Genomic DNA, 13041 nt, shown 5'->3' on the forward strand with positions numbered 1-13041 from the left:
CGGTAAGCATACTTCGTCACTGCGCAAGAGAGTATTCTTAGTGCCAAGATGTAAATCATTTTCAAAATTATAAAAATACACTTCACAAATTATAACACGTAATCACAGATTCGCATTCAAATGACAATAAATGACAATACAAACGTCCAATGCTAGTTCCATCAAAAAATTATACAAATATTATAGTTTAAAAAACACAGGACACAGATAAAAGTTTCTGCCAGAAAAAATTATTATTGTAAAAACCAACTTTTAATTTAGTTTGTTGATGGGATATTTTCTGAGGTATGGGTTTAAAGTTAAACAGTTATTTTGAAAGGCGAACACAATGTGAGGGTGGAGTGCACCTACAGGCTGTTGATGAGTGCTTGGAACACTGTTGTCAAAATGCTTTTCTGAAGTTCTCCCTGCTGCTGCGTAATGTCTGCTGGGATAGATCAGTTCTAAGGACATCCATTAGAGCCCTAAAAAACTTCATTTTGACTCTGAGTGGCCGACATTAAGAGGTTCTGAAATCACACTTTGCTATTTGGTTTCAACTTTTATTGTTGAAAAATGACTCTGTTCATTTGCCGTCTTCTATGTCTTTGTGTTTTTTGTTGTCGGGCGCTTGGAGAAGACGGCAAGGTCACCTCTTGTGTTTCAGCACGGCAAATGTTACTTTGTGTGGAACATGCACTTCTCAGTATCAAAGCAAAGGGCACGCACGCGCACTCACAGACAAAAAATGCATGTGCACACATATGTAGATTCTACCCTTGCCTTAGTCGGCAGCAAAAAGATGTGCTAAAATGGTTAACGGGCCTACTGTAAGTCAGGTGACTGAAGAGCGCTTTCACTGGAAATATAGTTCAGAAATTTGCAAATGGTTAGCTGGAAGAAAGTAAAGAGTTAGCATATTGTTCATGTGCTCTAAGATCAGGTGTGCTGAAGGAAGTACAACTGTCAGAAGGGAGTTCAGTATCCTAAAGTCATGACTGTTTTAGTCTTACAGGAGTTATGTCTTTTGTGATTTCGTTTCCATTGAACCTCATTCAATGTGCGGGTGGTGTCTTTAACCCTCTTCCTGTTAAGCCGTTAACACGCCTGCTGGTCGTTTGCACAGGCTGCGTAGGGGTAGCTGGCATTGGTTGTCATTCCATCCACTTGAGTTGTAGACCACAGTCGCAAATTCCACACAGCTCTCCACTCCACCATCATTGCTAGGTTCATTCGGCTGCCAAAAACTGCAAAGAAGACAAAGTTATTTGTAGACAACAATCCACGGGCGCATCAGCTCGTCTCACTATACTGGCAATTACTTGGCATCAGGACTGTATTTTGCATAAGCTTGCTGGGTCCAGAACAAGGTGGGCAATCTTCAGAGGGGTGCACAGAGCTCTCTGCGTTAAGATCATGCAAACAGCAGTTCCCTTCTCACTTGACTCCAGTGATTCAGTTAAAGTGCTTTGAATCATTATTATGCTGCAGACGTTTCTAATGCCCCGTCTACACCATTCCTTGCCCTCCCATTACCTTCTCACCCCCCTGCCACCACACATCAACAACACTCAAGCAGTAATTTGGCCCCAGTGGAACAGAGGCATGATGAGGGAATCAGATGAGTTGGGGAAGGTGTGGAGAGGTTCCTCTTCAGAGGCCAGTCACTGCTCTGATGCAATCAACCAGGGACTGGCCCGAGAACACAAAAGTCTCCACCCAGGTCCCCTGAGCTGCTTCATAGAAATTGAGGAGCCACTATAATCTCAAATCAGATGCCTGGCTCTGGCTCATCTTTAGGCCCTCTTGGACCCTTGAGTCCAAAACAACCTGAGCATTCATGTGACTTCTGCTAGCCACTGCACACTAGCCTCATGCACCAAGAACTGAAGACAATGCACTAACTTTTGATGTAAAACAGGAAACACCTCTAGTCTAGTGGCTGACTGCACAATGTTAAACAAAAACACTTTTGATCAATCCTAGCTGACCTACACACAATTTGTGTGATCCTATGCAAACATCTTATTTCAGAGTCACCTTTTTTAATCATTATCGCTCATGAGAGCCGCTTCAGACATTTGAGTTCAGGACGCCTGCTGTACAAAAACCTTTTGTGTTTGATTTCATAGACTGTTCCATCTAAAATAGGAAATCTAGGTCACATTTAGGGTATATGGCCACCGACTTGTCTCTTAGGGGCATATTATCAAGAACGTCGATAAAATTATTGCCGCTTTAGGGGCAGGAAACTGCCGCTAAAGCGGCGATAATGGGCTTGATAATATGCTCTTGTGAATTCCCATAGCAGCCCAGTTTCAGGTGTTAACCTGGGCTGCAATAGGAATTCACAAGGGCATATTATCAAGCCCATTATTGCCGCATAAGCGGCAGTTTCCTGCCGCTAAAGCGGCGATACTTTTATCGACGTTCTTGATAATATGCCCCTTAGTTCACTATGGCATTCTCATCAGAGAGGTGGGAGCAGAAATGTTCAAAGGTTACGTCTAAAAAGTATGCCTTTTGAACAATACTGCCAAATGAGGTGTTAGAGTGGTCCCTTCTTAGTATTCCACTTCCTTCTGTTGTGTTATGTTCCTCCTTGTCAAATGCGCCAGGACGCTCCTTAGCTGGAGTAGCTGTGCGCAAAACAAAAAACAATAACATAACATAACATAACATATACTGTGATATACTGATGTGAAACGGCGAAAAATATCCTTTTAAAAAAAAGACTCCATAGCATGTTTACTTGATATTTGTTGCATAATTTACATGCCAACTATTTTGAACACTGGACTCATGCACAAGCTCTTGGTGCTAAACCAGTCGCTTGGCCGGGGCCACTCTGGCTCAGCTCTCATTGTTAATTTGTTGGCTTGCCCATCTTAATATCTCATTTCGAGCTTGAGTTTTTTTTTTCTCTATATTAAATCTCTGTCTTATTGTATGGCTTAGGCATGTAAAGATGCAACAATAACGTTTATTTATTTTACTGTCTCATTTTCTTCACCAGCAGAAGCGAGGGTGTCAGATTTTGTTGTTCAATATCTTTATTATTTTAAAAAGTTAGAGTTCATACAATTATAATAGAGTGCAATATAACAGAGGAAAATGGTCAATAAAAAAGTAAAAAATCTGAGATAATACAGACACCAAGATAGAATTCATGTCAGAAAAATAATCATATCTCAAAAAGTACAGAATCAATATATAATATCCAATGAATATCTCACTCTAGATTGATAACAAAAAATTAGATATATTGCACAGAAGCTATCAGAATGAAAGGAAGAAGAGAAAAAGAAAGGATAGGAAGAAGAAAGAAGAAGGAACAAGGAAAGAAAGGAAGAGAGAGAGGATGATAGATAGATAAAGAGGTAAATGAATAGATAAATAGCTAGATGGAGACACATGCTGCAGTGGGGAAAATAAATTAAGAAGTAGAGACTAAAGGATATTGGGCTATCAACCCTTGAGAGGACAGTTTCATATATTTATCCAGTTTCCTCCAAATAGTATTAGAGATGGAAGGAGTACAATGCTTCTCTTCAACATAAGTATGGGCCCCATGGAGAAATGATACCCAAGCCCACCAAGTATGAAAAGACAGGAGATTAAAGGATTTCCATTCACTTAGAATAATTTTGACAGCAATTGATATAAGGAGATCTAATAGCTGCATATCAGTATCATCTGGAGTAGTACAAGCAGCCCACAGTCCCAATAAAATCATAGGTAATGAGAGCTCCAACGGAATATCAAAGATTAGTGATAAATGTTTCTGAACTAACCCAAAAGGATTGTAGTAACGAACATTCAAAATACATATGTTGGTGAGTGCTCGAGACCAAATTGCAATTCCAGCAAAGATCATTATCCCTCAGCTTCAACTTGTATAAGAGAGCAGGGGTCCAATGCAGAAGATTCATAGTAAAGAATTTAGATTGCATAACAGAAGGAGCAATCTTATTCTGTAGTAAATCCGTTCCAATTAGCTGCCATGACTCTTGTGAGATATGCTTGAAAATATCACTATCAAAATGATATGACCATTTATCTTGTGTGATAGTAACCTGTGTGGGAAGTGCGCAGGTAAAAGTGTATATATTTTCGAGGCAGTATGACATGAACGAGACCACGTGGATAGAAGTGAAATAGTAACCGTGTCTGTACATAGGGTTACTTTAGATAGGGCAACCTTTAATTTGAAAAAATAATAGAAATCCATATTGTTAGATTATATTTGCTGGCCAAAGAAGGAAAAGGAAGAGGATCATGATTGGAGTCATAACGATGTTTAACCAACGTAAGACCTCCATTAGCCCAGGAAGACATTGTAGCAGGATCAATATCAGTAATAATTTTAGGATTACACCATAATGAGGAACATCTCGATTGGGGGTGCCAGATTTAATTGGGCCACAGAGCATTAACAAAGGCCTACTCTGCTTTGCATCCCAAATATTGTCTTCAACATTCGGCCATCCTTCGGCCTTGAGAAATTTTGGCAAATCACTGCTGCCTCTGTTGTAAGGCCGTACAATCATTGGTCAGTATCTGAAACAAGCATGTGGATTCATGTACTTATTTGGGACCAGTGCACAGACATCTGCCACTCCCAGCAAGGTACCTGTTTGCCACCTCCTTGCCCTGTCACCCTAAACCAATAAAGCCGGCCCGTGTATCCCTTCCAAACAAAAGGGAAATGAGGAAAAAGAAAAGTTCATATTAACACACACATGTCGAGCCCATTATGACTAGTGCTTAGAACAATTCCCATAAGCGACCCTTCAAACAAAAAAACAGGAAACTCAAGGGAGGTAGGCACAGATGGCTTTCACATAGTAAGGGATGGGTCCTAAAATGTTAATAGAAACGGAAGACTGATGATATAAGAGAGCAGCGCTCCCTTGCTGCAAATTGTAAGGAATGGGGTGAAGAATGCTGGATGAGGAGGTAATGAAACAATGGGGCATATTACCAAGCAATAGCGATAATTATCGCTATTGCTTGGTTAGAGACAAACATTTACCGCAGAGCTGCGGCGATTTTTATCGCAGATAAACCTTGGTATTACCAAGGTTTATCGCAAATGCGATAAAAAACGTCCGCAATGCATGAATATCGCTGAAAAGTCAGCGATATTCATGCATTACCGAGCCATGTTATCCACCTCCCATTGGATAACATGGCTAAGAACTGCTGAGGGGCAGGTGTTAGCTTTTGGAGATATTCGCGCTTAGCGCGAATATTTCCAAAAGTTGGTAATAGGAGATAGCGATGTTAGAGACTGTTTCCAGTCGCTAACATCTTGGCACGCCCACTTTGCATGTCATTAGTGATAAATATCACTGACATGCAAAGTGGGGCCCAAGATGGTCGCTATCTCCTACTAGCTGTCGCTAACTGGTGTTAGCGACAGCTAGGTAATAGGGAGATAATTTTATCTCCACTTTCTTGGCTATTAAAGCCAAAAAAGCGGAGATAAACCCCCTTGATAATATGCTCCAATATGTGTTGCTTCTCAATGCAGTCTGGTTTCCCAGTCTGCTGGTGCCCTTGGCAACTGCTTTGAAATGGTTTAGTATACAAAGTTCTCCATGTGTCATTTAAGTTTAGTTTATTTATGTTTACCGCCTTTATTTTGCTTTTGATTGGCAATTTTGTTTTGATAAGCATAACATATTGTTACTATACAGCATAATAGTGCGTTATGAAATACATATTAATTTATGCGCGTTCCTTTTTTAAAAGGCGACATATAGACTGTTCTCGAGGGTATTGTTTATTCATTTACAATTCTGCTGATAATCTTGGTATGGGACTGAAATCAGCTCTAATTTGTACTCATTCCTCATATATTTCCGGGACACCCATCTATCTGTCGTTCAGTTCCTTTATTTATTCTGAGCCTCTAGTGATGGCCATTTTGTATATACATATTTTGGGATTCGCACACTTGGAACCCGACTCCACCTTGCCGGAAGAGTATTCTGGGTACCTCATTCGTCCATGGCCATTGTGGTTTGGGCAAAGGGCGTGGCCTTGGTCCTTGCCCTGTGCCAACCCAACTTGACATCCAAGCCTTCAAGCTATGGCATGAGGTGAAGTCCAGTGTGCTCGAAGCACATGGGGTTCTTTACCAGTGCTTCATTTCTAAAAGTGGTCCAAAGTTTTGCTCAAAGCCCGTGGCAGGTGCTGTTAAAGGACAGGGTGTCAAGTACCAAGACTGGATAGTCTTGATTCCACCTCATCCCTCCCTCCTCTACCACCATGCACTCCCTGTTCCTTTTTCTCACTCCTGCAGATTCCTGATTTCTTACTCTGTTACTGTTTTTTTTATATTCTGTCTCTTACTTCTTCTTTCCCCCTTTTGTGTTTTTCTCCCTCTTAGACTGGGTCAAAGTCTGATGAGCAGAACGAAGTGCTCATCCCAACAATAAGTGCCGGTGGCCCTCACAGCAACCACCGGCTCAAATTAGGTACTGCTCTCCACCCCCCTTTGTTCTCTGTTCCATGTCATGAAAGCTTGCAGGAAACAAGCGGCTCTGGGTGCAGGGGGATACCTTCTGGCCACCCCTTGCCCCCACATTGCAGTCTGCAGGCCACAAACTGCAGCAGCCTGGCACAGTGGGCTCTTGGTGCGTGGTGTGGTCCTCACCAAGTCCACCATTCCCCGAAGCCCACTGGCCAGCCATGCAGCGTTACCCGTCTTTAAGACCCTCCTATCCCCAACAGCTTGTTGGGCGTGGTTTCATCTGGCTCGCTGTCTACAAACATCTCCTTACATACCTGTCACCTAAAGAGGTCCCATCCTCCCAGATCCACGAACCGTCCTGCGCCTTGGACAGACCGATCCACGTTTGCCCCTGGCCTTGGTGTTCTACAAATGTCTGAAAATTAAACAGGAAAAATCAGGTTAATCACCACATGTTTATAAACATCAGCCGAGAAAACGCGTTTTGGGAAAATAGTAACTTCTCCTATAACAGCTTAATCCCCAACGGAACATCACTTACAACTGGTCTTTAAAGAACTTACACTCAGGAGGGAATCAGATGCTGGTCGCACCACTTGACTCATTTTATAGCTCATGGGGAGATCTCATTTACTAGGAGGTGTTCTTGGCGGAATCCCAGGATTGTGGCTACATTTGCTAAGTGGCTTGTACTACAAATACTAGGGTACAAACTAAACTGCCAAGCTCAGCTTTTCTATGTATATATGCTGTGAGAAACGTTCCTGTTATGAATGAAAGTGCGCGGAACCACAAACCTCATGATGTCCTTTTAATTTACAATACACTGCACTCGCACCAGTATTTTGGGAGAGGCCCTAAATAGGCTGCAACATCTCTGGCACACACCTGTAGGTGCTTGAAGTTAGCCTGCTCATACTTAGCCCTATGCCCGAAACTGCCTGGTTTGACTTTCAGGGGGTTATCTGGACTAGCAGTGGTGTAATACTCCAGGTAAAGTGTGGCAACACACTACCATTTTATACACTTATTTCAGTTGGTTTTGCACTGGAATGGCCCTATGCCCATGGATGATGTAAAATGAACCTTCGGTTCAACCTTTTTGTGGCTCTAGGCCAAAGAGAAATTGAGGCATACAATCATTCTACCCATTTCCCACTGAAGACCGAAAAACCAGCACGAAACATGTTAGCGACCAACTGATGAACTATGCAATATTCTGAATGACCCCGCTCATTAGGTTTATATGGGCTCAAAATATGGAAATGTGGCTTCAATGTGAGAAGTCGCTGGTGTAAGAAGTCTTGACAACTTGAGTCCCTGCACTGGAGACTTGTGCCACAAGTCCCCTGTCAACTGATCTGCATGTTTATCACTAGACCACCCCTGTAGAGTACTCTACTCTGCTACCAGCAAGAGCTCACCCACAGTGTCCTTGTAGAGCTAAGTGTTTCCCTTGTCTCCCGTTAACTCAACAACTACCACAGATTAAAGGCTGCTCCACTTGAAAGGAACTGAAGCACTATCTGCAAACATTATTTCAGGAAGTGTTGGATCTAGTAAAGCCCTTCTCCATAATAAATAAGTGTGGCCTGTACTATTTAGTCATAAATGCAAATCCATCACCAGTCAACTCTTCCTGATTATTGTGCGGGGTCCATTGGAGGCTTGGGGCCTCATTTATGAGAAATGACGCATCGCTGTGTGAAAGCAGCGATGCGTCACTTCTCAGTGCGCACCCCTTGCGACATACCTGATGCGTCATATTTAATGTATGACGCATCATGTCGCAAGGAGTTACAGATACGTCAGTATTTCTGACGTATCTGTAAGCGCAAAAGTGACGCTTGCTGGAGTGTGTCACAAAAGTGACGCAACTCCAGCAATGCTTCCTTTCACATGGGGCAAGCCCCATGTGAAAGGGCTTGCGTCAGTCTTACGCCTGCTGTGAGGCAGGCGCAAGATTTTGACGCAACAGTGCCCTAGAAGTGATGCAGTGAAATCTCATAGATTTCACTGCGTCACTATTACGAGGCTTTTTGCGGGGGAACGCCCCCTCTGCATTCATTATACCTGACGCAGGTATAATGTAGCGCAGGGGCTTACAAAGTGACGCATCTGCTTAGATGCGTCACTTTGTAAATAGTGCGCAACAGGAGGCATGTTTTACGCTGCCGATGCGTCACAAAAAAGTGACGCATCGGAAGCGCAAAACTGACGCAAGGCCTCATAAATGAGGCCTTTGGTGCTTAGGTTTCTGTTAGGAAGGCAGTCAAGAGATGTGATATTACATTTTCTCTTACGCAAACAGGCTAAAATGTTGTGAAATGGCTTTAGCTGAAGTATACACCTCCTTATTACACTGAATTTGAATTAGACACGCAATATGCTTTATCTCAAATTTCACAAAACTAGGGGGTCCATCCATAAAGTCTCTGAATCGGATTTGGGTCTGCCGAATCCGATTCGGAACCCGTCTTTCCGACCGATTCAGAAAGATTTCCGAACTCCTGATTGGAATGTTTTTTAAAGATTTCGTACTTTCCAAGCCGGTTCCGGATGACATTCGGAGGAACCGATTTGTCCGGAGCCAACTCGGACAGGTCTACGGACCCCGTTTCTGACTGAGTGATTACGATGTAAGATTCGGACAGTCTTTCCGAATCTGTTGTTCCGACTCGGATCAGCTGTAGGAATCTGACTTTGGGGGACTGTAGCAGTCTCCCTGTCACCCACAGCCTTCTAAATAGGGCCCGTTGGGGTACCGAAGGGACTCCCCTTACCATCCATACACAGTGTGGCAGGCACCAAGGGGCACCCACCACATGGTGCACGATTTACCCCAGCCACCCCTTTCTTCAATGGGAGCCTGTGTATTCGGTCGGAACACAGGCTCCCATTGAAGTCACTGGAAGTCTGACCAAATCATATCCAGAAGCTTCGTAATCGGTCGGTCAGACTTCCCGGATCCAATTTGGTTGGAAACCATTCTGAGACTGATTAGGTTGGAATGCTTTCTGACTGGCATAGTAATCGACCCCTAAAATGGGAACCATAAACCTGATTACATAGTTGTATGTTTCTGGCCAAATTACATTTGGTATATAATTTTGGTGATGTCTGCACATACCAAACCTGAAATCCTAATTCATATGGAAGAAACCTTTTATTGAACATGGATATGGAGTTTGCAGCAGAAAGTTGTGAGTCTCACTTCACCAGACAGCTGAATTAAAAAGGACAAACAGTGCAAATCAACACTCTTACTACTTTATGGAATTAGTAACTGTTCCCTCTCTTGCAGGGTAGACTGTTCTACATTGATAATGCTGATTTGTGAGTTCAGTCTATGCAGTCTTGAACCTTTGTAGAGACCTGTATGATCCAGTTCTACAAGGGTAATGTACACCCTTGAGCAGACCCCTCTGGGGAGACTGGTGGGTTATCTTTAGTTAACGTACAGCCATCGAAAAGCTGGTAGCCTGCTATAGTTGTGCTTCCTCTCATTATGCCTTTTGTATGTAGTTGGATGGACAGCAGCATTTTTATTGCCTGGCTTTACAGCATAGCTGTCACCAGACAGTTATGTGAGGGTCACTAGAGAGGGTTGTTTTGGCTCCGCCCGCATGTTGCAAGCCAGGATACATGTTTTGATTGAGCAGAAGGTGTGAGCTTCCTTAAAAAAAGTGCTTACCCGCCACCCAAATGTGCTCATTTTGTCTATTTATCCAGCTACCTAAGCTTGAACTTATAGGGAAAAACAAAAACATTGGAATGCTATTTCAGTATCTTGGATAACTAGATAATTGATCTTGTGTTTCTCTGGCAGCAGCACAAATTGGAGGAGAGCGTTCATTAGCCGACATGGATCTGTAGGTCTGGCTTGACAGTGCAACTATCACCTGACGTTTTAATGTACACCAATATTATTCTACACTTCTTTGCTTTCACACAAATGCATAGCTATTCAAATGCTATTTACTTGTAATGCTTCACCTTACCATAACATATTCCTTTAAAGCCAGCCCTATTCGGATTGCCAATGCTTGTTTACCTTATGAATCTGAAAATTATAATTAACTTGAAGCAGCAAAGACCTTTACAGGAGAGGAGCAATAACTTGATTATGGAACAAAAAAGCTTCTTCATTACCACTGGCACATATATTGATTTTGGAGCACGGAAGGAGCAAACCCAAATTGGTTACATAAAATTTAGTGGAACATGGAGAGATACACCAGTCAAATTTCCAAAACGATACAGCTTGGATGAGCATCCTGTTACCAGTCAGTACTATAATAATTTGGGTCAACAGCTTGCCTACTACTCCAGCATAATGAATGTGTGGATGGGTGATCTGTGAGCCCTTTTAGGTCAAAGGAAGGCTGAAATGGAGGCCCACTTGTGAACAGGCAAAAATGGTTGTTCCCTCCTTATATCCACGCCCCTTAATTCCTCACACTGTCCAGTAAATTAATTACTGCTGGTAGTGATTGTCCCAGGCAGTGAAGTAATGCTTTTCTCGTATAGCACCCTTGAGTTCTGCATGCCTTTTAGAATCATGATTGGTGCATCCACAGACATTCCCACTGTGCCTTGACACTTCCAAGCACACACCACAAGCAAGGTAAATTCAAGGAGAATCACGTTTGTCCTTATCATGATGGTGTTTACTAAAGGACTGCTAAGATGGCCAGTCGTGTAATAATGAATATTTCTATATAATATAGTCCATCACTGTAATACCAAGTGTTACAATTCAACAATTTAATATATGTGGAATGATGGAGGGCTGAGTGTGACTTGTCACGATTCAAACTTGTTACCTTTAGATTACAGCAAATTTCAGATGTAATCCAAATAGCCTGTCAATCACCTCTGCTCTCGTCCCACCAACCTTTTGGTTTCAATGGTGTGTCAGAGATGATCTTTTGTCCACTGTAGACAGCCTGCTTGCAGCAGTATATGAAAAAACTATGGGCCATATTATCGAAAGGGCGATACATTATTGCGGCTTTTATCGGCAGGAAACTGCCGTTAAAGTGGTGATAATGGGCTTGATAATATGCCCTTGTGAATTCCCATAGAAGTCCAGGTTAACACCAGAACCTGGACTTCTATGGGAATTCACAAGGGCATATTATCAAGCCCATTATCGCTGCTTTAGCGGCAGTTTCCAGCCGATAAAAGCGGCGATAATATATAGCCCTTTCTTGATAATATGGCCCTGTATTTCCAACCTGACCTGTTACCCGAAATGCTGTTCCATTCATGTCTCCAAAGAATCAAGCAATGACTGGAGCAGCTGTAGTCTCGCTTAATTTGTGTCCATCAAATCTATAACTTAAACGTGATATGAGAAATAGGTTGATTTCTAATCCTGCTATCTGATCTTCTTATCCTGTCAATGTTTTTATTGCTCAAGACACATAGTGGCAGGAAAAAGCTGATTTAAACGGTGTCCTCTGCATTTCATAGTGTCTTTGTGGTGGAACAATACAGTTCCTCCTGAAAAGCAGGGGAGTCTTAACTGGCTGTGTTCTTGTGGGGTTCCCAATTGCAGCATGTTTTTTTTGTTTGTTTAAAAAGGCCTCTTTTTTGCTGACCAATTTTGGTGAAATGTTCAGATGAGAGCAGCATCGAAGAGGATGTTGCAATTTATTAAAAGTAGTATGAAAAGCACGTTAAATGGTATAGTAATCGTAATATTGACACAAACTAAACAGGCATACCAACAAAGATAAACAGTATTTTTATAAACAAAATAATTAAAATATAAATGATAGTGACATTCTGGTCATTAATACAAAATAAGCTGAAAACGAAATATCGTATGAAAAAGAATAGGATGAAAGTGACAAACAAAATAGCAAAACAGAAGAAAAAATAGGATCTGATATAAAATATCTTAAATATAATGTTTATTTAATTGATAAAATCAAAAGAATGATCAAATACTTACTAGGTGATTTACTGAAGTAATAGACCCAAAGAAATCTACTATTTTCTTTTCAATACTGTTCATATAGTCCAAAAATTCCAGAGAACCCATAAATCGTTTAGGGTAGGTGATGGAGATTTACGTTTAAGGCTGCAATTCACTTTATACCATAAGACCTCACTTCAATCCATATAAATTGTGAGTGTATATTTAAATTTGTAGGAATAATGGTGGGTCCAAGTGAATACACATGACATCACTAAATGGCGGGTGAGTTGGCTATTCCATTACCGCAACCTGACGAACTGTCCCTGCGATGGAATTTCCCCACAGTCTACGATCCATGTCGTTCTATTTTGCAAATACTATAAACTCCCACGAAAAACGTGGATTATCCCACTTCTTCGTTCTAGTGGCCACAGAAAATGCTATCCGGCGTTTCTCTATTTGCAATCTTTGAACACGTCACATGAAGCCAAACTTACAGTAACTTATCTTAAAGCAGTCTTAACAATACGTCGTAATCTTCCAAGCTAACAAAGAACTATATAGAATCGCAAATTTTACCTTTTCCTACAAATCATTTATTCTGTGACTTATTTTAAACTCATTTACGTGCTGATAACCTTTTTGTATGTAC

General features: G+C 41.7%; 1 protein-coding gene across 2 annotated transcripts in view; it reads right to left on the bottom strand.

The window, feature by feature from the left end:
- Positions 1-210: 210 nt before the first annotated feature.
- The window catches only part of LOC144770369 (CD209 antigen-like protein C), a 92625-nt gene continuing 79794 nt past the window's right edge, over positions 211-13041 (bottom strand). For both annotated transcript variants that reach the window (XM_078654837.1, XM_078654836.1), the window contains 2 exons: positions 6775-6875; positions 211-1226 (listed from right to left, as the gene is read on the bottom strand). In XM_078654837.1, the coding sequence (XP_078510963.1) occupies positions 1070-1226; positions 6775-6875 (258 nt within the window). In that variant the 3' untranslated portion in view covers positions 211-1069. The remainder of the gene's footprint in view (positions 1227-6774; positions 6876-13041) is intronic.

This window comes from Lissotriton helveticus, chromosome 7, assembly GCF_964261635.1.
Source record: "Lissotriton helveticus chromosome 7, aLisHel1.1, whole genome shotgun sequence".
Lineage (NCBI taxonomy): Eukaryota > Metazoa > Chordata > Amphibia > Caudata > Salamandridae > Lissotriton > Lissotriton helveticus.